Genomic DNA, 24,575 nt, shown 5'->3' on the forward strand with positions numbered 1-24,575 from the left:
TTATAGGTTAAAAAAAATTAGTATGTTTTAGTATTTTACAAGATTTTATTTATCGTGTTACAAAGTCTGGTGTCAGTTTGCTGTCAGTCAAGAAGTGCTCAAGTCAACTCGTGATATCCATTGCTAATAAAACGTTGATTTAAATATAAAACTATCGCCGACGCAAGCAAGAATATTAATTTTCATTTAAAAGACAAAGTTTATATTTTTAACGATTTGAATAACAAAAGGTAACCAAGTAGTTGTCCTCGGGTTTGGTAAGATGTGTTACCCTTTGTTCTCTTGTAGGCTGACAGTTGATCTAAATCTCTAATCTACGTTGGACTTTGATTTTGTTTAGTGCAAGGTTGTGGTAAGGGGGAAAAGGGGGGGGGGGGGGGAGCGAGGGTAAGAAAAGAGCTTGTCAAGTCAGCAATTTATTTTGGATTAAATAAAGTTGATAAACTTTAAACTGGGGAGAGTTCACCAAAAGTAAGATCACCAAGTACCTACCGTTTTCAACTTTATGACACAACTTCTTGTAGTAGCAAGAAAACCAAGCTTTATGTTATGATGTATGTTGCAGTGTCAGGCATTAGTGGGTTGGTTTATTTAAACAAAGACCGCTATCCATGATATTCATGATGTATCATGCTAAACATGATATTTGTTGTGTCCTACAAGCAGAATCTCTTCAATTTATAAATATGAATAAACGTGCCACACATTGTTCATTTGGACTAAAGAGAATGTTGTTGATATTTATTATGTTTCTTTTTTACTTTCTCGTATATACGAAGTATAGAGAAAGTATTGTAATCGTGCACAAAAATCAACTGAAATTTTAACAATTTTCACCGTATTACACCTCAGTCCTTCATCACATTTGAAGTATAGAGGACTTATTTTAATCGGGCAAAAATTATCAATCCAGATTTATCAAAATTAAGAGGTTTTATGCGTAATCCAGTCTGAAAAACTGGGCTTTGCAATTCTGTCCGTATGTCTGTGTGTCTGTGTGTGTGTGTCTGTGTGTAAACACGATAACTTGAGTACCGTTACAGCTAGGTTGATGAAATTTCATATATAAGTATTTTATCAAAATCGTAGATCCTGTTCAACTTTTGAGCGATTTCCGATAGCCGGAAGTGGTACTTTTTCTACTTTGAATTTTTCAAAAACCTATAACTTGAGTACTACTTCAGATAGATAAATGAAATTTAAGTAAAAGATCTAATTCTCTACCTTCTGTTAAATTTTGAGTCATTTCCGTTGGCCTGAAGTAGTAATTTACGCTACTTCCGATTTCTCAAAAAACTAATGTAAATTTTTAAAGAACTAATAATATTGCGCACTATTATGCACTTTTTTATTTGGCGTTCACTTGGTGTGCAATTCTTTTGTCTACGAGATTTTATTCTATTTCTAAAACTGTAAGTATTTAAAATGGATTAAAAATCATGTCTATAGCCCGAGTTCCCATCCCCTGTTGTTTTATATAAGAATATTCGAGAAAGTTTTGGGGAGATCACTCCCGGTTTATTAATGTTAGTGTTGATACATGAGTCAGACAAAACTATCATGGACGGCTTTATGGCAGCAAAACGACTCAACAGTTTCCTAGGTCGCAGCAATTCATCATGAAACTACAACACATTCGGGGTTCGCTTTATTCGACAAAGTATTAAATATACTGGGAAAAACTTAAATGACTAATAAATTCCCTTGAAAAGCAGTGGCTTTCGCATTGACCTTTATTATTTTAAAAATGTATTGTTATACTTGGTATAAGCTTGCATTTAATTCAAAATTGTTGTTTGTTTGCGGGTTTGCGGATATTGTTTCAACTAAATTTTGACACGATTTCATTCACTTTCAGATATATCTAACTTTCAACCTAATTACATATTAAATTAGTCATTAAAAGGATTATTAAAAGTTCAATAACCAGAGGGGAGATCACAAGTCAAGTAGTAGCCTACAACGGTCTCGGGTAGGGTTTTTAAGTTACTGGTTGCTTTAAAGAAAGCAAGTACTTTTTATTTACTCATTTTAGTGCATTTAAAAGCTAATTTTTATATCTATAGATCCCCTGTTGTTTAGTTTTTTTATACTCTCTTTATGTTTTAATGTTAAATTTAAAAGATATAGGCCCCTACGTGTCAAGTACCTATATAAATATTTCTTTGATTCAGAAAAAAACATGTAAAAAAAATTAGATAAATTTAGACAATATTTCAAGACTAGAATGTGTTTATACTTTTTAATCACGAAAAACAGAGTAACAAGAATCATCCACTGACATTTTTATACATAACCATTAAAAATACTTATAAAAATATACATGTAAGTCATCCCGACCTGATGAGTATACAATTTGTAACATAAACAGTATATGTACATGAACGTGAAAGAAAGTTAGTTACAACAGGGTGAACAAAAATAGAGATCTCTTTTTGTCTCTCAGGTACCACGGCCGCCCTAGACTTAGCAAGACCGTCGTCACATTTTATGTCCCAGGACCCCTCAAAACTCCACGGTCTGTCACAATTTTAGTAAAGGTTGCAGTAGAGTTCCTGGCCGTCCTTGACCTTACAGGGTCGCTGAAGTCGACCTTGAACAAGCCGAACTTGGGCCTGTAGCCAGCGGTCCACTCAAAACTGTCGGCAAGTGATCGATAGGTGTAGGCCTTGACGTCACTTCCGTCGATAACAACAGCTGAAATATTGAGCAAAAATCAGACATTTCTTGGGATTTGATGCCTTCAGAGTATTGACAAAAAAACAACATATACAGTGATGACGATAAACCAAGAATCCGATTGGTTTACAACAATTGCTAAAGAACGTCTTTGTACTTTTTAAATCGACAGGTTTCGCATTCTTTTTAATAAAACAAATTTCTATTAAAATTGGAGCAAGTACTTTGTTTGGTTTTAATGAAATGTACGTGTTTGAATCGGGAAAAAATCCATAGCTATTCGATAAACATTCAACTCACCTTTGAGTACCTCGTCCACATGATGACTAATGAAATCAGACCTGAAATTATCGTTCAGATCCCCAGCCTCGTCCTTGACCCCATTTCCTGTGACCATGACCTGGATGTTGTTGTACCGTCGTCTGATGACGCCCAGTACAGCCCTCAGTCCCTGAGGATTCGATCTGTTAGGGCTGGGGTAATCGGTCAGAGCGAGTACTCCTTCCTCTGTAACGTTAGCATCTCTGCCCACAGATTTTGTGTTGTAGTAATCGAGTCCAAAGAAGTCGGCGCTCCCTGTAAAATACCAAGTTATCTGTTTGTTTATCTTGTATTGAATGCATACAACAGCCATAGAACATTATTAAATGTAATTATATATATCTATACCGAATTCATTGATTTCTTTAACTTGTACTTCTGCAGATTTGGGTTCTAGCTTTGTTTCCTATATTATCAGTAGCTAAATATCACTGTCACCGATTACGATTTGCAAGAAGTTTAATCGTAATTTTGAACATTAACTGAGTAACTATTGTTATAAGAACCATAGTTGTAATGAAGAAAGCTAACGCCCACCTTGAATCAGCTCTTGTTCTGACGCCGACAGTGGAACCAAGTCTTGTCCAGCTGTGACCTTGACCTCATCAGAAAAGTCGCCGCTGCCAAAGATGGGGTCAGCAAAAAGCCCAAAGCTGTACTCTGTGACCCGCTCGGCTGACCTGGCGTGGCTGGGGTCTCTGGGATTGTTTGGACTGGCCAGTATTGGGGCCAGAGAGATGCCCACAAAACCTGGAGGGGAGATCAGCTAGAATAAAAACTTTTTTAAAGAAAGTGATGCTATTTTGTGCCTGACATCAGGTGAAGTAGAGTTGACGTGTTCCTGGGATCTCGGCATTTGAGAGTATAGTGCAGATAGTCCCCCAGTCGCATTTACTTTCCCATTTAAAGCCAGGTTCCGATCAGAATTAATGGACTCAAGTACGTTTATATGGACTCGAACCCAAACAGAACAAATACTACTTACGTGTGTTAACCTAAACGACAACAACCAAAGAGCCATCACCTTTTTGGTCAGCTTTAAACTCCGTCTGGTACAGCCTGTATGCACGTGCGTGAGCGAGCAAGACGTTTTTGTAGACCTTGTACCTGTCCTGCTCCTGACCCGCAGGTAACAGGGACGGCAGGTTTTCTGGCAGGGAAAAGGTCGACCAGTAAAATACCTGTCGGACAAAACAATAAGGAGTTACCCAAACATTTTTTTCAATTATTACAAAGCCAGCGAACGCACATGGGTCAATTTTGTGTTATGAAAAATTTAGGAATGATAGATCAGTATGAATATTACAGCGACCCACGGTCGTCTTTTTTTTTTTGGCCATCATTGGCCACAATGTCAACTTTTGGCTTCACAGCTAAGGATACAGAGTAGCATCCCCTGTTTTGGTCAGTTTTCATGCCATTTTACTTTATTCATTTAATTACTATAATATATACAGTTTTATGATCATGTCTTTGAAACTGTATAAAACTACAAAAGAAATTATTATTGTTACATTAGCTGTTTAAAATAAATTTCGGAAAAAAAAACAGCGTGATGACAGCTATGGCTATAGATGTTTGAAAGGGACGAATGTTTGATTTGATGTGTCTCATTGTACTCAACATAGCATCCAGATTGCTAATAATATTTATAATTTTTTTTTCTTACTCCCAAATTTATTTCAGCTCTAGTTATAAGCTTAGATCCCTTCAACCCACACCCACCCCCTCCCACCCCAAAAAAAGCCAACACCTTTAACAATATTATTAATATTATTTTTTTATTCCCTAAATTTATTTCAGCTCCACTTATTAGACCATACCCCATCAACCCACCTCGCCCAAAGGGAGAAAAAGAGAAGGAAGGGGGGGGGGGGTTAAACCAAAAAAAAAACCAGACAGTTGAATCGACATTTAATCACATATTTGCATTTTCACGTTGAAAGTAAAATTGTAATTAGACGTTTTGTATGATGTATAAGTAAACCACTTTGGATAAACCAAAGAACCTATCAGAAAGATGTTTATCATTGTAAATCTGAATTAGTACTTATAAGCCGATGATAACAAGGTAATAGTAAAGCGAAAATGGCAAGATAGATAGACATTGTAAATTGTGTGTCGGGGGTAATTTTTTTTCTTTCTCTTTTTTGCCTCAGACATGTAATATTTACTTCGATGCGATAATCACTTGGATAAAATTGCAACATCAGAGTTTAAATTTGCTAATAAAATATACTTACTGGTTTTATTTTATGATTTAAATAGAAAAAATGTTAATCTGTTTTAAACTATGATTAAAATTTACGTAATAATAATTTACTGTTAAAATTCTGATGTTTTATTTTATGTTCGTTAAGTGTTTATTCTTTATAAATATGAATATTTTAACGTTCTCTTAAATAATAATTAGACCAATCCGGTTTTTTTTATTTGCACTCGAGTTCAGTCCCCTACTTCATCAAATCGTATTTAACTAAATTAAACTAATGCAATGCACCATGAGGACGTTTGAGTACCTTCGTCCCAAACTGTTCGAAACAGACCCGGGCTAGGTAAAGATATTCATCGACCATTGCAGGCTCCCACCAGCCGGTTTTCTGGGGAATATTCAAATTTGGGTTTAACTAAAGATCGATAACTGGGTATTTGTGTTGAATTATTTGATTGAATTGTGTGTGGGTTAGACTTGTGTGTTTCATGATAGGCTCTCTCAGGGTAGGATTATATGTACTGTTTGACGTTAGCATTTTATGTACTGTTTCATATTGGGATTATATGTAGTATGATGTAAGCATTATATGTACTGTTTGATGTAAGCATTATATGTACTGTTTGACGTTAGCATTAAATGTACTGTTTCATGTTAGGAATATGTGTACAATTTTTAAATAAGTGACTTTTAAGGAATAAATGTTTATGTTAATCAAAATATCAAATTATCGCTAGACTGACCTTGACCCCAGTCGTGGTTTTATTTGAGCTAGACTGACCTGAAAGAGAGCCGGGTAATCCCATTGGTTGATGACGACAGCAGGCACTAGACCAGCGTCCAGCAACTGGTCAATGAGCGTGTGGTAATAGTTGATGCCAGACTGGCTTACACCTCCAGCACTTCCGGTTGGCAGGACACGTGACCAGGTGATTGGGAAGTAAAAGTGGTTGGCCTGTAGGTGAATAAAAGTGGTTGGCCTGTAGGTAAATAAAAGTGGTTGGTCCGTAGGCAAATAAAAGTGGTTGGCCTGTAGGCAAATAAAAGTGGTTGGCCTGTAGGCAAATGAAAGTGGTTGGCCCGTAGGCAAATAAAAGTGGTTGGCCTGTAGGCAAATAAAAGTGGTTGGCCTGTAGAAAAATAAAAGTGGTTGGCCTGTAGGCAAATAAAAGTGGTTGGCCTGTAGGTGAATAAAAGTGGTTGGCCTGTAGGCAAATAAAAGTGGTTGGCCTGTAGGAAAATAAAAGTGGTTGGCCTGTAGGCAAATAAAAGTGGTTGGCCTGTAGGTGAATAAAAGTGGTTGGCCTGTAGGCAAATAAAAGTGGTTGGTCTGTAGGCAAATAAAAGTGGTTGGCCTGTAGGCAAATAAAAGTGGTTGGCCTGTAGGTGAATAAAAGTGGTTGGCCTGTAGGAATAGAAAAAGATTCGCTTGCAGGTGAATAATCTGTAGTGACATTAATTGGCCATCCTAGCATTATCTGAACACACATGGAATTACCTGGCAATACCTGGATACTCCTGGCATTACCTGGATACTCCTGGCATTACCTGGATACTCCTGGCATTACCTGGATACTCCTGGCATTACCTGGATACTCCTTATATTACCTGGATACTCCTGAGATTACCGGTATATTCCTGACATTACCTGGATACATCTGACATTACCTGGATACTCCTGATATTACCTGGACACTCCTGAAATTACCTGGATACTCCTGATATTACCTGGATACTCCTGAGATTACCGGTATATTCCTGACATTACATGGATACTCCTGACATAACCTGGATACTCCTCCCATTACCTGGATACACCTGACATTACCTGGATACACCTGACATTACCTGGATACACCTGACATTACCTGGCTACACCTGACATTACCTGGATACATCTGACATTACCTGGATAACCTGACATTACCTGGATACATCTGACATTACCTGGATACACCTGACATTACCTGGATACACCTGACATTACCTGGATACATCTGACATTACCTGGATACTCCTGGCTTTACCTGACATTACCTGGATACACCTGACATTACCTGGATACATCTGACATTACCTGGATACATCTGACATTACCTGGATACTCCTGGCTTTACCTGACATTACCTGGATACACCTGACATTACCTGGATACATCTGACATTACCTATCTACTGCTGACATTACCTGGATACAACTTACATTACCTGGATACACCTGGCATTACCTGGATACACCTGGCATTACCTGGATACACCTGACATTACCTGGATACTCCTGAGCGACATTATATCCCTCGAGATCTGAGCACTGGCGTCCAAGACTGAAGGCACCAGACTTGTCGTGTTGAGGAGCAGATCCACGACACTGGACCCACGATCTGTTGAACAAAACGTTTGGTCCTGCTTTAACCAGCACCATTGCTCAGTTCCTGGTGAATCTTTTAACACAACAAAGGCACAGGTTGAAAGACAACAACTTTTTGTTTACTAATGATCATTGTTTAAAGATATTGTAAAAATGGATCAGATGCGATTGAGTTTTACAACATGCACCTACATATACTGATGTATCAGTTCTATCAACATACCCATTCAACTGAGACTACTGATGTATCAGTTCTATCAACATACCCATACAACTGAGGCTACTGATGTTTCAGTCGTACAACATACAACTGAGACTACTGATGTTTCAGTTCTATCAACATACCCATACAACTGAGGCTACTGATGTTTCAGTCGTACAACATACAACTGAGACTACTGATGTTTCAGTTCTATCAACATACCCATACAACTGAGGCTACTGTTGTTTCAGTTCTATCAACATACAACTGAGGCTACTGATGTTTCAGTCGTACAACATACAACTGAGACTACTGATGTTTCAGTTCTATCAACATACCCATACAACTGAGGCTACTGATGTTTCAGTCGTACAACATACAACTGAGTCTACTGATGTTTCAGTAATATCAACATACCCATACAACTGAGGCTACTGATGTTTCAGTCGTACAACATACAACTGAGACTACTGATGTTTCAGTTCTATCAACATACCCATACAACTGAGGCTACTGATGTTTCAGTTCTATCAACATAGCCATACAACTGAGACTACTGATGTATCAGTTCTATCAACATAGCCATACAACTGAGGCTAATGTTGTTTCAGTTCTATCAACATACCCATACAACTGAGACTACTGATGTATCAGTCTTACAACATACAACTGAGTCTACTGATGTATCAGTTCTATCAACATACAACTGAGGCTACTGATGTTTCAGTTATATCAACATACAACTGAGGCTACTGATGTATCAGTTCTATCAACATACCCATACAACTGAGACTACTGATGTTTCAGTCGTACAACATACAACTGAGACTACTGATGTTTCAGTTCTATCAACATACCCATACAACTGAGACTACTGATGTATCAGTTCTATCAACATACAACTGAGACTACTGATGTATCAGTTCTATCAACATACCGTGGTTGTTGACCTCCCCTTGTACGTCAAACCCCACTGCTGACACACCAAAAGAAAAGGCATCAGGAAACTGGCCGTAGTAGACGTCATTCTCATAGAGAGGTGCAGCTCTTGTCTTAGGGTCGGTTGGGGTTCCTTCTATAAAGCCGTTCTGTCTGGAGAGAGTGGGGGGATGTAGTCGTTGGAAATTTGTATTACGGGATGTTGAAGTTGAACTAAAACGCTTACGTTATAGTGTATAGTGACATATTTGTTATGAGTTAATTGCCATGTAAACATACATAAGTAATACGTGAGTTCATTATTCGATGGCGCATACTCATCTGTAAAGACACTAAGACTAACCTGTAAAGACACTAAGACTCACCTGTAAAGACACTAAGACTAACCTGTAAAGACACTAAGACTCACCTGTAAAGACACTAAGACTCACATGTAAAGACACTAAGACTCACCTGTAAAGACACTAAGACTCACCTGTAAAGCTCATACAAATAGCGAGCTGATGTTTTGGGTCTCCGTGTTCTGTTGGGGTGGTTAAAATCCACCTGATAGACGCCAAACTTGACGGAGTATCCAATCGACCACTCGAAGTTGTCCAGCAGTGACCAAGTGAAGTAGCCTTTCACGTTCACTTTGTCCAGTACGATAGCTGTCCAATATAACACAACTTAGACCAATCTTCATGCACAGTAAAAGATACCAATGGACAAAATATCGGTGTACATTCATAATATTCACAAACTTATAAGATATCATAGTATCGGCATAACTAATGATGTAGACATTTTCAAAGCTATATTTCAGATTCTTTGATGTCAAAGACATTCTGCTCAAACTATCGTTCATAAGTTTAACATCAATGCCCAGGTAGAGTTATACCATAGGCTACACAGGTAGACTTATACCATAGACTACACAGGTAGACTTACAGGCTACACAGGTAGACTTATACCATAGACTACACATGTAGACTTACAGGCTAGACAGGTAGACTTATGCCATAGTTTACACAGGTAGACTTATGCCATAGTTTACACAGGTAGACTTATAGGCTAGACAGGTAGACTTATACCATAGGCTACACAGGTAGACTTATACCATAGGCTACACAGGTAGACTTATAGGCTAGACAGGTAGACTTATACCATAGGCTACACAGGTAGACTTATACCATAGGCTACACAGGTAGACTTATACCATAGACTACACAGGTAGACTTATACCATAGGCTACACAGGTAGACTTATAGGCTAGACAGGTAGACTTATACCATAGGCTACACAGGTAGACTTATATCATAGGCTACACAGGTAGACTTATACCATAGGCTACACAGGTAGACTTATGGGCTACACAGGTAGACTTATACCATAGGCGACCCAGGTAGACTTACAGTTTAGACAGGTAGACGTACCTTTGAGGACGTTGTTGATATAATCCTGTAAATAGAGCACACGATGGGGGTCGTCTAACGTGCCGTTGTCGTCACTGATACCGTTTTCTGTGATGTAGATGGGGATGTCGCCATATTCCCTTCTTATCCAGTTCAGGACTTTCCTCAGGCCAATCGGGTTGACCCAGGCATATGGCCAGTACGGGCTGATAATAAAGAGATTGAACGAAATTTTATATCATACATTACTTTTAAATGTTTTAAAACCTAATCCAAATTATGAACACAGAAACCCCTAGCTTACGTCTAATTTTATGTTGTCTGACCATAGTTTTTAACACAATGATTTTCTTCACATTTAATCATTGCATCAGTGATTTACTTTCTATCATTATAACTCGGTTATCAAATACGCTATGATTATTATTTATTGATTATTGTAGTGGGTTTTGGTGCCTACGTCTGCCATGCCGGGTCCTTATAATCGCTGACTTTCTGGTCGCCGAAATAGCCAGGCTCGCCTCCAATAGATTCGTAGGCCACGTTACTTGAGTAGTGGTTTAACCCTAGGAAGTCGGCAGTGCCTGGGGAAGGGTGTATTGTCGAAAGTTGATCTTTAATTTTAAAGATCGTCAGTAAACTAATCGTTGTTTATTATACACAATATTTTCAACTGCTAAATATACGATATCATTTAGTGATTTCCTTAAAAAAACATTTTTTTTCTTCTAAAAAAAGATCTAGTGTTACATTTTTTTAATTAAAAATCCCCATATAATATATAACATGCGATAAAACTATTTGAAATTATATATAGAATTTTCCTCGAGTAATTCAAAAACCTTGACCTTACCCTTGATTCTAAGTTTTTCCTCCGGTGTAAACTCCGGCAGCCTGGAGGTGGCCAGACCTTCTTCAAGACTGGCGTTTAGAACGTAGGCTTTCATCACATCCGGGTAGTCGCCACTGACCAGGATGGGGTGGGCGTGCCAGCCCATCCAGAACTGGAGTTTCCGGTCTGACGCCTCGATGTCCTGCTCCACGGTCACGTCACGTGGTTCAAACCACTCGCAGTTCAAGGTGATGCCAACCTGACCTGGTGCATGGCAAACACTAACATTTACATTTTAAGATCTTATAAAATCCATGATTTTTTTTAAAATGTATCCAAGAAATAGCACAACAAAACCTGTTTGTGTATCCTTGAACATATCTTGATACAAATGATAAGCTTCAGCGTGGGCTTTGATGACGTAATGTGACGCCTTGTACGGGTTATTCCTGATGTCTTTGATGCCAGGGGCGTCGTTGCCTTGTCCGTAGCCGAACAGGGTGAAGACCCAAGGCTCGTTAAACGTTATCCACATTTTTACCTGAGATTAGAATAGCAATTTCAAATAAATAAATTGTGTTGAATATAATACGTATGTATCCCCCCATCACCCCGTCTCGTACGGTCTGGTACCTGGTCTCCAAACTGTGTATAGCAAAGCTCAGCGTAATCTTTGAACCAGCCGACAATGTCTGGGTTTAACCAGCCGCCCTTGTCTTGGAGGCCTTGGGGTAGGTCCCAGTGGTACATGGTGACTAGAGGCTCCACCCCTGTCAGATATAAAGTGATACATGGTGACTAGAGGCTCCACCCCTGTCAGATATAAAGTGGTACATGGTGACTAGAGGCTCCACCCCTGTCAGATATAAAGTGGAACATGGTCACTAGAGGCTCCACCCCTGTCAGATATAAAGTGGTACATGGTGACTAGAGGCTCCACCCCTGTCAGATATAAAGTGGTACATGGTAACTAGAGGCTCCACCCCTGTCAGATATAAAGTGATACATGGTGACTAGAGGCTCCACCCCTGTCAGATATAAAGTGGTACATGGTGACTAGAGGCTCCACCCCTGTCAGATATAAAGTGGTACATGGTCACTAGAGGCTCCACCCCTGTCACTAGATGCTCCACCCCTGCCAGATATAAAGTGGTACATGGTGACTAGAGGCTCCACCCCTGTCAGATATAAAGTGGTACATGGTGACTAGAGGCTCCACCCCTGTCAGATATAAAGTGGTACATGGTGACTAGAGGCTCCACCCCTGTCAGATATAAAGTGGTACATGGTGACTAGAGGCTCCACCCCTGTCACTAGAGGCTCCACCCCTGTCAGATATAAAGTGGTACATGGTCACTAGAGGCTCCACCCCTGTCACTAGAGGCTCCACCCCTGCCAGATATAAAGTGGTACATGGTCACTAGAGGCTCCACCCCTGTCAGATATAAAGTGGTACATGGTGACTAGAGGCTCCACCCCTGTCAGATATAAAGTGGTACATGGTCACGAGAGGCTCCACCCCTGTCACTAGAGGCTCCACCCCTGTCAGATATAAAGTGGTACATGGTCACTAGAGGCTCCACCCCTGTCACTAGAGGCTCCACCCCTGTCAGATATAAAGTGGTACATGGTCACTAGAGGCTCCACCCCTGTCAGATATAAAGTGGTACATGGTCACTAGAGGCTCCACCCCTGTCAGATATAAAGTGGTACATGGTGACTAGAGGCTCCACCCCTGTCAGATATAAAGTGGTACATGGTCACTAGAGGCTCCATCCCTGTCAGATATAAAGTGGTACATGGTCACTAGAGGCTCCACCCCTGTCAGATATAAAGTGGTACATGGTCACTAGAGGCTCCACCCCTGTCACTAGAGGCTCCACCCCTGTCAGATATAAAGTGGTACATGGTCACTAGAGGCTCCATCCCTGTCAGATATAAAGTGGTACATGGTCACTAGAGGCTCCACCCCTGTCAGATATAAAGTGGTACATGGTGACTAGAGGCTCCACCCCTGTCAGATATAAAGTGGTACATGGTGACTAGAGGCTCCATCCCTGTCAGATATAAAGTGGTACATGGTGACTAGAGGCTCCACCCCTGTCAGATATAAAGTGGTACATGGTCACTAGAGGCTCCATCCCTGTCAGATATAAAGTGGTACATGGTCACTAGAGGCTCCACCCCTGTCAGATATAAAGTGGTACATGGTGACTAGAGGCTCCATCCCTGTCAGATATAAAGTGGTACATGGTCACTAGAGGCTCCATCCCTGTCAGATATAAAGTGGTACATGGTCACTAGAGGCTCCACCCCTGCCACTAGAGGCTCCACCCCTGTCAGATATAAAGTGGTACATGGTCACTAGAGGCTCCACCCCTGTCAGATATAAAGTGGTACATGGTCACTAGAGGCTCCATCCCTGTCAGATATAAAGTGGTACATGGTGACTAGAGGCTCCATCCCTGTCAGATATAAAGTGGTACATGGTGACTAGAGGCTCCACCCCTGTCAGATATAAAGTGGTACATGGTCACTAGAGGCTCCATCCCTGTCAGATATAAAGTGGTACATGGTCACTAGAGGCTCCACCCCTGTCAGATATAAAGTGGTACATGGTCACTAGAGGCTCCATCCCTGTCAGATATAAAGTGGTACATGGTACCTAGAGGCTCCACCCCTGTAGAATTAGAGCAAGTCAAGTAGGTAAACTAATGTTCTCAACTGCTGGTAAAATACTGACCAAAGCTATCGAGAAAGTGTACTGTTGGAGTGGAAACAATAACAATTTTTTTGCTCTTAAATTTCTGTATTTTATAAAAGCTTTACGAAGTTCTTATTACTAAACTAGTCTTCAAATGTTGAGATAGAAGTTTAATTTTATTGATATGATGAGAACGAACCTATTTCTCTGAGTTTCCTGATGAATGTTTTGTAATGATCCATTCCGGCTTGGTTAGCTGGCAGAGTTCCGTTGGGTAGGAGACGGGCCCAGGACAGAGAGAAGCGGTAGTGGCTGATCTGATAAACGCATTTCAAATCACAAACAGTTATTTCCAGGCAAAGCTCAATGGCTACTTGTATGAAAGCCTAACGTATATGTCCTGAATTTTAAGACTATTATCCTATAACTTTATCTCCCATTTAGTCGATTCTCATATGAATATTGACAAATATATAATTGATTCCATTAAACGTTGACCTTGATATAAAACGTACCCCCAGGTCTTTGATGATCTGAATGTCCTCGTCCATTTTGTTATAGCTGTCACAAGCCACGTCACCCGTGTCGTTGTTTTTTATCAATCCCAGGTGGCTCTGTCGGTCCCAGATACTCTCTCCTTTACCTGAACCAGGTGTTTGTTTAAACAGGAGGTTTACTGTAAGCTCAGCCCAACTGAGGCACATTCAAATTTCAAATACCCTTGCTTATTTCATTTCATCCCCCCTACTGATTTATTACAATTAACATCCCACCCTTCACATCTTCTGACCGTCCTCACAATGACCCCCCCCCCCACCCCACCCCGTCCCAGTGTTGTAAGCATCAAATTTTTACCCCTGTATTTACCATCCTTGTAGAGCCATCTCTTTCTTAACATCAACATCCCCATCCCCCACCCCCATCTTACCATCAACATGCCCCACCCCCACCTTACCATCAGCATCCCACCCCCACATCCCCAACTTACCATCAGCACCCCATCACCCACCCCATCATACCATCAGCATCCCACGCGCCCTCTATCTGGTAAGCAGACGTGGCCATGCCCCAGGCGAAATTCTCTGGAAATTTGCCGTACAGGAAGTCGTCAGTCATTTCCACAGCCGTGCCCCACCCACCTTTCTGTGTGTAGCCGTGTTTGAAGCTGGTGGAGACAAGCACAACTGTACATTGTTTACAAGCAGCGACACAAAACACGTGTACTCGTAGATTACAACTTTACACCTACATAGTGTAAAACATTTCCTCACCCATTATCCGCCACCAGTGTTTTGAAAAACTGGGCCGATGCCTTGGGTGTCCTGGGTCTGGCCGGGTCAGTAAAGTTGACGTGGTAGAGGCCGAACTTCTCGTCAAACGCCCACAGCCACTCCAGGTTGTCCATCAGGGACCAGGCCGTGTAGCCCTTCACGTTACAGCCGTCTAATTTAATGGCTGAAATGACGTCATCAAAATGTGGGGGTTTTTTTTACCGATACATCAACGGGGACTACAGTGGGTGTGTAGGGCATGGGCATATAAAGAACTCAAGTGTTAGTTAAGATTTAAAGTACCCAAAGCTAGTAACACATCATGGACCAGAAGCGTGATAGCTCAGAAATAAAAAGTAGAGGAGCTTCGATTAGAACAGTTTTTAGTCATATATTGGTTGTTAACACTACCAAAGTCTGGCCTGCTCTAGAGATATGGGCAGCAACTTCAAGCTGCCTTACTGCAACAGGTAAATTGAAATCAGAGTAGACCGTCTAAAGTTTTGTATCTAAGAAATATTTCAATGGCCATAAGGAGGATGCCGTGTCTAGTGGTAGGACGCTCGGCTGCTAGTCTGGAATTCATATGTTCAGATCAAGGGCTTGAGCACATTAACCGTTGGGTATCTGACTGACGTCCGGGAAAGTCAATTCAGCTAAAGTACATCTGGTTTCTTAAATACTTTACGGAGGTCATAGAAACAGATCAACTCTACCTTACCTGCCCTAATGAGGACCCAGACAGAGCTCACCTTTCAAAACTTCACTCAGGTAGAGCCTGTAGTAGTGGATCCTGTGCCAGTCGTGCAGGCTGCCGTTCCGGTCACTGATGCCGTTCTCTGTGATGTAGACCGGCACGTTGTTGTAGTGGTACTTGTACCAGTTCATCAACTTCCGGATGGAAAAGGGCGCCACCTTCAGCCAAAACGATCCCGACCTGTTGCGGATATGCCATTAGGTCAACTAAACAAGGTTTGATTCAAATATGTTAGGATGATAACAGTGATGTTTTATTTATTTTTTATAAATATAGACTTTTTATAAAAAAAAGATTAAAAACGTGTGTAGCTAGTTGGTTTTTGTGTGTGATTTTTTTGGCCAAAACAACAATCTTCGTCTAGATTATTAGTATTGTATAATTTTGTATTTTAGGCGGTTGTTTTTCACAATCATTAAATCCACATTTAATAATAATCTGAGTTTTATCTAACAATGTAGCTTACCCGAGCCATTTGGGGTCGTATTCTGATGACGTGGCCTTGTCGTTGTAGTAGTTTGGTGGATTGGACGCGGGTTGTGGGTCGTTGCTGTCGTATGTCGCGGTGTAGAGGTTGGCGCCCAGGAAGTCAGCAGTACCTGACAACAACATGAGGGACATTGGTATCTTGGGGCATTGACCACTGGTGTAGATACTAGAACACGAGTTAGTGGGGGAGGGGGGGGACAGTGGGGCATCGACCACTGGTATAGGTACTAGAACACGAGTTAGTGGGGGGGTAATGTGGGGCATAGGCCACTAGTGTAAAAACTAGAACTGTGTTTCAATCCTAAAGTTTCCAACGACGACTTCTGCAAGCAGAAGAAGCTTAAAGAAAACGTGTGAGCCCTAATACTTAGATACAAACAGCCAGCACGATTTAACAGGTCAATGGTTGGACAGAACAAAACACCTGTAAGCAACAGATGGCACACTATTTGAGAATCATGTAGTAAAAACCAGCCTATCACCATCTAACTCAAAAGAAAAAAAAGTGAATTTCATGTACTCAAGTAATTTTAGCCAGGATTAAGCGTAAAAGTACTTTTAAAGTGTATAAAACCAAATACGACCCAAATATTTTGTAGCACAAACCAACAAAAATCATCTTCCTATTGCCATGTATTCAAGAGTAAACAAACATCAGTACTTTTTTAGAGGAGAGTAGAGGCTATCGTGTGAAAAAAACAAAGCTAACTGTCAACAGATTAATCAAAATAATTATCGCGACCTTTAATTAACTGTTTTTCGTCTTCGGTGAAAGCTGGCAGACGACTCTCATTAAGGCCCTGCTCTCGGCTTCTCTCGGCAACTCTCGCTTTCATAATCTGTCAAGGTGAAACAAATATCTAGAAACATATTTTTTTCATCACATTTTTTAAGACACATTTTTTTCATTACCTGTCAAACATAAAACAATTTTTTTTCAGAATTTGTCAACAAAAGCACACTTTCAATATTTTATAAAGCTGTATCAAATGTGGTTACTTACGATATTGAAATATGGGCTACAAAACCTATGTGTATTTGTCATTTTCTAGGACGTTCTTAATAATCCAAAAGCGAATCAAAAACCTTAGGATCGAAACTTCGATTTCTGTATTCAAATATATGGGTAGTCGCCTCTGATGAAAATCGTATCACAAACCTTAGTATCGATATTTTGATGAAGTATTTAGACAAATGTTTGAGTAGTACCTGCGGGTAGTCGCCTCTGATGAAAATCGTATCACAAACCTTAGTATCGATATTTTGATGAAGTATTTAGACAAATGTTTGAGTAGTACCTGCGGGTAGTCGCCTCTGATGAAAATCGTATCACAAACCTTAGTATCGATATTTTGATGAAGTATTTAGACAAATGTTTGAGTAGTACCTGCGGGTAGTCGCCGTCGATGAAGATCGGATGTCCAAACCAATCGCTGTAGAAACTTAAGCTGGTCATGGCGGCCTTCACGTCTGATAGGTTCAGCGGGTCACGTGGTTCGGCCCAGTTCTGGTTGATGGTGATGCCAACCTCTCCTAATTGTGGACATTAATTAATTAACTAATCATCTATCACACTGTGCCCATTCAGTTGAAGAAGGATGCGAATCACTCACCTTTCTGGGTAGGCTTAAAGTCCCTCTCGTAGAGCCTGTAGGCTTTAGCGTGGGCCAGGATCAGGTTGTGACCCGCCTGATAAGCTCCTCTAGCGGGGTCAAAGTTCCCAGGGGGGAAAATACCATCTCCGTAACCGAGGATGGTGACAATTGGGGGCTCGTTAAATGTGATCCATTTCTTCACCTGTTGTGGTGGGGTTTATGTCAGTGTAAGAAGTGAAGAAGCATGCGTTAATAATGTCTCGCAGCTTTCATATAGGGTTAAATTAATTAGGATTTACCCGATCTCCGAACCGTTGGAAACAGAGTCTGCTGTACTCGACAAAATCATCCTGTAGGCTGCTGTTGAGCCAGCCGCCTTTGTCTTGCAGGGTTTGTGGTAGGTCCCAGTGATACAGCGTCACCATAGGTCTAGACAGGCAAAAATAGGTATCTCTTTGCTAGACTATCAGGATTGTCTTGGTTTAAATAACAGATTTCAGCTGAGTTAAGTTTAATTAAAATAAGTATGTTCGTGTTTAATTGTTAAACTACAAGAAGTTTTCTAAGTAGGCTGAGTTTTGGAGTGAAACAACTCTGATGCTGATGTACCCAGACAAACATTTAAAAAGCGACTGTTAAAGTAAACTAACGTCATATGTTACCTACTGTCGACTTACTGAATATTGTTGAGTATGTTCAAGTAAACAAACGTAATATGTTACCTGCTGTCGACTTACTGAATATTGTTGTGCATGAGTTCAAGTAAACAAACGTAATATGTTACCTGCTGTCGACTTACTGAATATTGTTGTGCATGAGTTCAAGTAAACTAACGTCATATGTTACCTGCTGTCGACTTACTGAATATTGTTGTGCATGAGTTCAAGTAAACTAACGTCATATGTTACATGCTAACGACTTACTGAATATTGTTGTGTATGAGTTCAAGTAAACTAACGTCATATGTTACATGCTGTCGACTTACTGAATATTGTTATGTATGAGTTCATCAATCAGGTTGTTGTAGTACTGGATCCCCGGCTCATTGATGGTGTTTGGCGTGCCGTCAGCCATCACTCGGGGCCAGGAGATGGAGAAACGGTAATGGTTGACCTAGAGGCAGACACCAGGGGAGAAACGGTAATGGTTGACCTAGAGGCAGACACCAGGGGAGAAACGGTAATGGTTGACCTAGAGGCAGACACCAGGGGAGAAACGGTAATGGTTGACCTAGAGGCAGACACCAGGGGAGGGGGAGAAACGGTAATGGTTGACCTAGAGGCAGAAACCAGGGGAGAAACGGTAATGGTTGACCTAGAGGCAGACACCAGGGGAGAAACGGTAATGGTTGACCTAGAGGCAGGCACCAGGGGAGAAACGGTAATGGTTGACCTAGAGGCAGACACCAGGGGAGAAACGGTAATGGTTGACCTAGAGGCAGACACCAGGGGAGAAACGGTAATGGTTGACCTAGAGGCAGACACCAGGGGAGAAACGGTAATGGTTGACCTAGAGGCAGACACCAGGGGAGAAACGGTAATGGTTGACCTAGAGGCAGACACCAGGGGAGGGGGAGAAACGGTAATGGTTGACCTAGAGGCAGAAACCAGGGGAGAAACGGTAATGGTTGACCTAGAGGCAGACACCAGGGGAGAAACGGTAATGGTTGACCTAGAGGCAGACACCAGGTGAGAAACGGTAATGGTTGACCTAGAGGCAGACAGCAGGGGAGAAACGGTAATGGTTCAACTAGACAGGGGAGAAACGGTAATGGTTGACCTAGAGGCAGACACCAGGGGAGAAACGGTAATGGTTGACCTAGAGGCAGACACCAGGGGAGGGGGAGAAACGGTAATGGTTGACCTAGAGGCAGGCACCAGGGGAGAAACGGTAATGGTTCAACTAGAGGCAGGCACCAGGGGAGAAACGGTAATGGTTGACCTAGAGGCAGACACCAGGGGAGGGGGAGAAACGGTAATGGTTGACCTAGAGGCACACACCAGGGGAGAAACGGTAATGGTTGACCTAGAGGCAGGCACCAGGGGAGAAACGGTAATGGTTCAACTAGACAGGGGAGAAACGGTAATGGTTGACCTAGAGGCAGGCACCAGGGGAGAAACGGTAATGGTTGACCTAGAGGCAGACACCAGGGGAGGGGGAGAAACGGTAATGGTTGACCTAGAGGCAGACACCAGGGGAGAAACGGTAATGGTTGACCTAGAGGCAGACACCAGGGGAGAAACGGTAATGGTTGACCTAGAGGCAGACACCAGGGGAGAAACGGTAATGGTTGACCTAGAGGCAGACACCAGGGGAGGGGGAGAAACGGTAATGGTTGACCTAGAGGCAGAAACCAGGGGAGAAACGGTAATGGTTGACCTAGAGGCAGACACCAGGGGAGAAACGGTAATGGTTGACCTAGAGGCAGACACCAGGGGTTTATTCTGGCTTGTGTTTACTTAAAACATTTCTTTCATTCAACCAGCCGAAGTTGTTTGCGATCAAGTCATTTACTTGTAAGATGTAATGATAGTCTGTGATATGTTTACATTTTTACAAACGGGTTTTTTAATCCTTAGGAATTACCAAACGTTTTTTCCTTAATGACACAGCTAGAGATGTTTTCCCAAAACCTTGAATTAATTCCCCCCCCCCCCCCCCCCCCAAGAGTGAGGTAACGATGTTTTACTAAAAAGATTTTGCTAAATTTATTTGACCCCAATAATTGAGCTAACAATGTTTCACTACTAAGAATGAGCTAAAGATATTTTACCCCAAAGATTGAGCTTAAGATATTTTACCCCAAAGATTGAGCTTAAGATATTTGACCCCAAAGATTGAGCTAAAGATATTTTACCCCGAGGTACTTGAGCATCTGAACATCTTCCTTGTACTTGTGGTAGCTGTCACAGGCCACGTCACCAGTCTCGTTGTGGGAGATTTTATTGCTGTGGGCCCAGGTGTCCCAGATACTCGGGCCCTTGCCTGGACAGTTCAAAATATGACGTCATTAGTGGTCAATGTTTGATCAAGCTCTTTAAGTCATAATGATACAGTCGGTTCTCCTAGTCTAGTTTATTCAAATATGGCGAGATATCTATAGCAGTTCAGATTTTATTTTAACACGACTAAACTGTTTTAAATTTAATGCAACCAAAAAGTAGAAGTATAAATTTATACTGAACATTAGCATAGCCCACATGCAAGGTACGATAATACTACACATCACACATCACACAGAACACATCACACGACATATACCCCACATCACACATGGTAAGATGCTGTCATACATCACACGTCATACATCACACGTCATACATCACACGTCATACATCACACGTCATACATCACACAAGGTAAGATGCAGTAGCGGTGGCCAATACATCACACGTTATATATCACACATCATACACCACACATCATACATCACACATCATACAGCACACATCACAGATGTATCAACTCACCATCCTCATTCCAGCCGCCCTCGACCTGGTAAGATGCTGTATCGGTGGCCAATACATCACACATCATACGTTACACGTCATACATCACACATCACACATGGTAAGATGCAGTAGCGGTGGCCCATACATTACACGTCATACATCACAGATGTATCAACTCACCATCCTCATCCCACCCCCCTTCGACCTGGTAAGATGCTGTAGCGGTGGCCCACAGGAAGTCGTCAGGGAACTGGTCGTACAGGACCTGGAACTCGTCTTCCATGTAAACAATGCCAGTAGGCTGGGCAGCATCGCCGCTGGTGGGAGGAGATTCAGGAGTCATAGACTATTGATAAAGGTGAGATTTTGGAGTCATGGAAATATTGATAAAGGTGAGATTTTGGAGATGGAAATATTGATAAAGGTGAGATTTAGGAGATGGAAATATTGATAAAGGTGAGATTTAGGAGATGGAAATATTGATAAAGGTGAGATTTAGGAGATGGAATATTGATAAAAGGGAGATTTTGGAGTCATGGAATTATTGATGGTGGGAAGATTCAACAGTCATGCATATATTGATAGTGGGGAGATTCGGGAGTCGTAATGGACACTTTATATATATAAACACACATAAAGACAGATGTTTCTGTGTGGTCAGTTCTATGCCTGTCCGTCTTCACATAGTCAGACGTGAGTCATCCCAGATGGATGGACTTAGGGGTGTCAAACGGTCTAATGCTTACGATCCCATATATATATATATATATATATATATATATATATATATATATATATATATATATATATATGTATATATATATATATGTATATATATATATATGTATATATATATATATATGTATATATATATGTTAGGGGTTCTTCGAGAGGTGGATATCTTATATCCCACTTCTGACACCAAATGTCAGGGGGGTTTAAACCGAAGAGGTGATCTTATTGACTCATCCGTGCACCTTTGCGTGGTGACAAAGGGGTCTAAGAGACCTGAGCAAAACTAATTACTTTACACCAATACAACATTAATTTTACACTAAAAATAAGACATAGTAAACACACATAATATGCATTTATTTATCTTTGTTTGACGTCACAAGGGCTTATATGTTAAAAGCAAAGACACAATACAAATAAGACCTGGCCAGTCTTTCATATTCAAGAAAACACCACTTGAATTTCTAATACAAGTAAAAAAGACAAAAATAATCAAACTTACATTTCAATGCAGAATTAGTCACCGTGGTAACTGACATTAATTCATAGAAAACACATATATAAGTGTGAATAGCAAATCTACATTTACACAACTCAGAATTCACACTTGTCATATCCTCTAGTCCTAACTTAAATACTTGCACTGCTTATGTAATCTCAGAATCACACCTGTCAAAGTTATTCTTCCTAGTCCTAATTTCACTTGTACTGCTATGTAATCTCAAAATCAAAAACGTAAAAGACATCGTCTCTAGTTCTAACTTTACTACTTGCACTGTTATGTAATCCCAGAATCACACGGGTAAATGTTATCATCACTAATTCTGATTCCACTAATCAAACACGGTTAAAGTTCATCTATGAATACTCATCAGTACTCACAACAATCTAGCTCGACACTCAAGCGGCAGGAAGTTTCCAGCCACTGGAATAACACATTGGGCCACTGGTACAAACATCGGGCCACAAAGATAATGGCCACTGGAACGAAGAACATATCTACACGGCAGGAAGATTTCCAGCCACTAGAATAAAACATCTGGTCACTAGTACAAACATCGGGCCACAAAGATAATGGCCACTGGAACGAAGAACATATCTACACGGCAAACGTTTGGCCACTGGTACAACATTGGCCACATGTATAAACATCAGGTCACACATGTAAATATCTGGAACGAAACACATATGTACAGCAACAAAACATCGGCTGGGCCAATAATCCAGCCTTAGTGGCCAGCCCTCAAGGCTGCCACCATCCGAGGCCTAGACCATGGTGTCTAGCCTATGTGTCTGTCAGAGAAAGAGACCTCAACATAGTCGCCCTTCCTCATATATAGGTTAGTCTCACCCCCCTTATCATCTCCCTAGAGCTATAGAACCCGAGTTGGGCTCCGTCCCATCTCTCGACGTTCGAGATAGCACCGGTCACTATGCACCCATGCGTTGCACACCCGATAACTGACCGCTATAGATCTTCACGTTGTCTCAGGGCTAACGATCGTGTCATACACCGCTCGAGCTAACGCACGACCACGCGGTACTCCCGCCGCGTTTCACACCTGACAACTGACCACAACAGAGATCCTGAGTAATGATTCTACCGGGACGTCCAGCGGCGTGCCCGAACTCAACTTTAGACATAAATCACCGCGGGTGTCTTCCCAGCATTACGTGCCACTCATGCACCTGCATAGAGCTCGCAGCCCTTAATGACCAGAGTGAGCCGATAACCTTTAATTAAATTTTAGATATCCCCGGCCTGCTCATCCCCAATATCTTAGATTAACCCCTTGGGTTTCTGTAACTAGTCCTAGTCACCTTAGCCCCTTTAATAAGCACCCAAGTTACCATTTTACTTAAAAATAAACAATATAGTACAAGCCAACATGCTTACTTAAGAATCAACAATTTGGTACCAGCCAACATATATATATATATATATATATGTATATATATATATATATATGTATATATATATATATGTATATATGTATATATATATATATATGTATATATATATATATATGTATATATATATATATATATATATATATATATATATATATATATATATATATATATATATATATATATGTATATATATATATATATATGTATATATATATATATATATATGTATATATATATATATATATATATATATATATATATATATATATATATACATATATATATATATATACATATATATATGTATATATATATATATATATATTATTACTAATATTAGTTAACAAAAATAACAAGCAGCATTGTTAAGTACGTTTAGGTATAACTCAAGGGAGGCAATCTCAATATTTAATCGAAAAAAAATAGTTTTATATATTGAAATTCAGTACTTATTTCTCTACCTACAAAATACAAAATGGGTTTATTATTAATTGTTACTTTACAAATATATACTAAAAATTAAAAGGCTTTTATTTACTCTTTATACATCTAAGTATTTACGTGTAACATTTGACGAGCAAAAACTAGAGTCTGTTATACATAGTTGTAAAGCTATAGACATCAAATAAAATAATTACATGTCAATCTAACTTCAACATCGAATTATTGAAGGCTATTGTAATCATATGGGCACTGTCCAATTGACCCTCTC

General features: G+C 40.5%; 1 protein-coding gene across 1 annotated transcript in view; it reads right to left on the reverse strand.

Moving 5' to 3' along the window:
- LOC131944999 (uncharacterized) overlaps positions 1-24,575 on the reverse strand; it is a 70,084-nt gene that overhangs the window by 36,178 nt on the left and 9,331 nt on the right. Inside the window, exons 12-38 of the mRNA XM_059305929.1 lie at positions 21,395-21,531; positions 20,620-20,747; positions 18,748-18,875; positions 18,062-18,191; positions 17,781-17,964; positions 17,555-17,700; positions 16,910-17,006; positions 16,145-16,277; positions 15,674-15,858; positions 14,922-15,105; positions 14,670-14,815; positions 14,166-14,293; positions 13,850-13,967; positions 11,580-11,716; positions 11,304-11,487; positions 10,968-11,210; positions 10,575-10,698; positions 10,136-10,320; positions 9,196-9,370; positions 8,719-8,873; positions 7,480-7,652; positions 5,994-6,167; positions 5,520-5,600; positions 4,025-4,181; positions 3,538-3,750; positions 2,980-3,255; positions 2,491-2,697 (exon numbers count right to left, since the gene is read on the reverse strand). Of these exons, the coding sequence (XP_059161912.1) occupies positions 2,491-2,697; positions 2,980-3,255; positions 3,538-3,750; positions 4,025-4,181; positions 5,520-5,600; positions 5,994-6,167; positions 7,480-7,652; positions 8,719-8,873; positions 9,196-9,370; positions 10,136-10,320; positions 10,575-10,698; positions 10,968-11,210; positions 11,304-11,487; positions 11,580-11,716; positions 13,850-13,967; positions 14,166-14,293; positions 14,670-14,815; positions 14,922-15,105; positions 15,674-15,858; positions 16,145-16,277; positions 16,910-17,006; positions 17,555-17,700; positions 17,781-17,964; positions 18,062-18,191; positions 18,748-18,875; positions 20,620-20,747; positions 21,395-21,531 (4,328 nt within the window). The remainder of the gene's footprint in view (positions 1-2,490; positions 2,698-2,979; positions 3,256-3,537; positions 3,751-4,024; positions 4,182-5,519; positions 5,601-5,993; positions 6,168-7,479; positions 7,653-8,718; positions 8,874-9,195; positions 9,371-10,135; positions 10,321-10,574; positions 10,699-10,967; positions 11,211-11,303; positions 11,488-11,579; positions 11,717-13,849; positions 13,968-14,165; positions 14,294-14,669; positions 14,816-14,921; positions 15,106-15,673; positions 15,859-16,144; positions 16,278-16,909; positions 17,007-17,554; positions 17,701-17,780; positions 17,965-18,061; positions 18,192-18,747; positions 18,876-20,619; positions 20,748-21,394; positions 21,532-24,575) is intronic.

The sequence above is a fragment of the Physella acuta genome, unplaced genomic scaffold (assembly GCF_028476545.2).
Source record: "Physella acuta isolate Inbredline_101_S28 unplaced genomic scaffold, ASM2847654v3 ptg000518l, whole genome shotgun sequence".
NCBI classification, from domain to species: Eukaryota; Metazoa; Mollusca; class Gastropoda; family Physidae; genus Physella; species Physella acuta.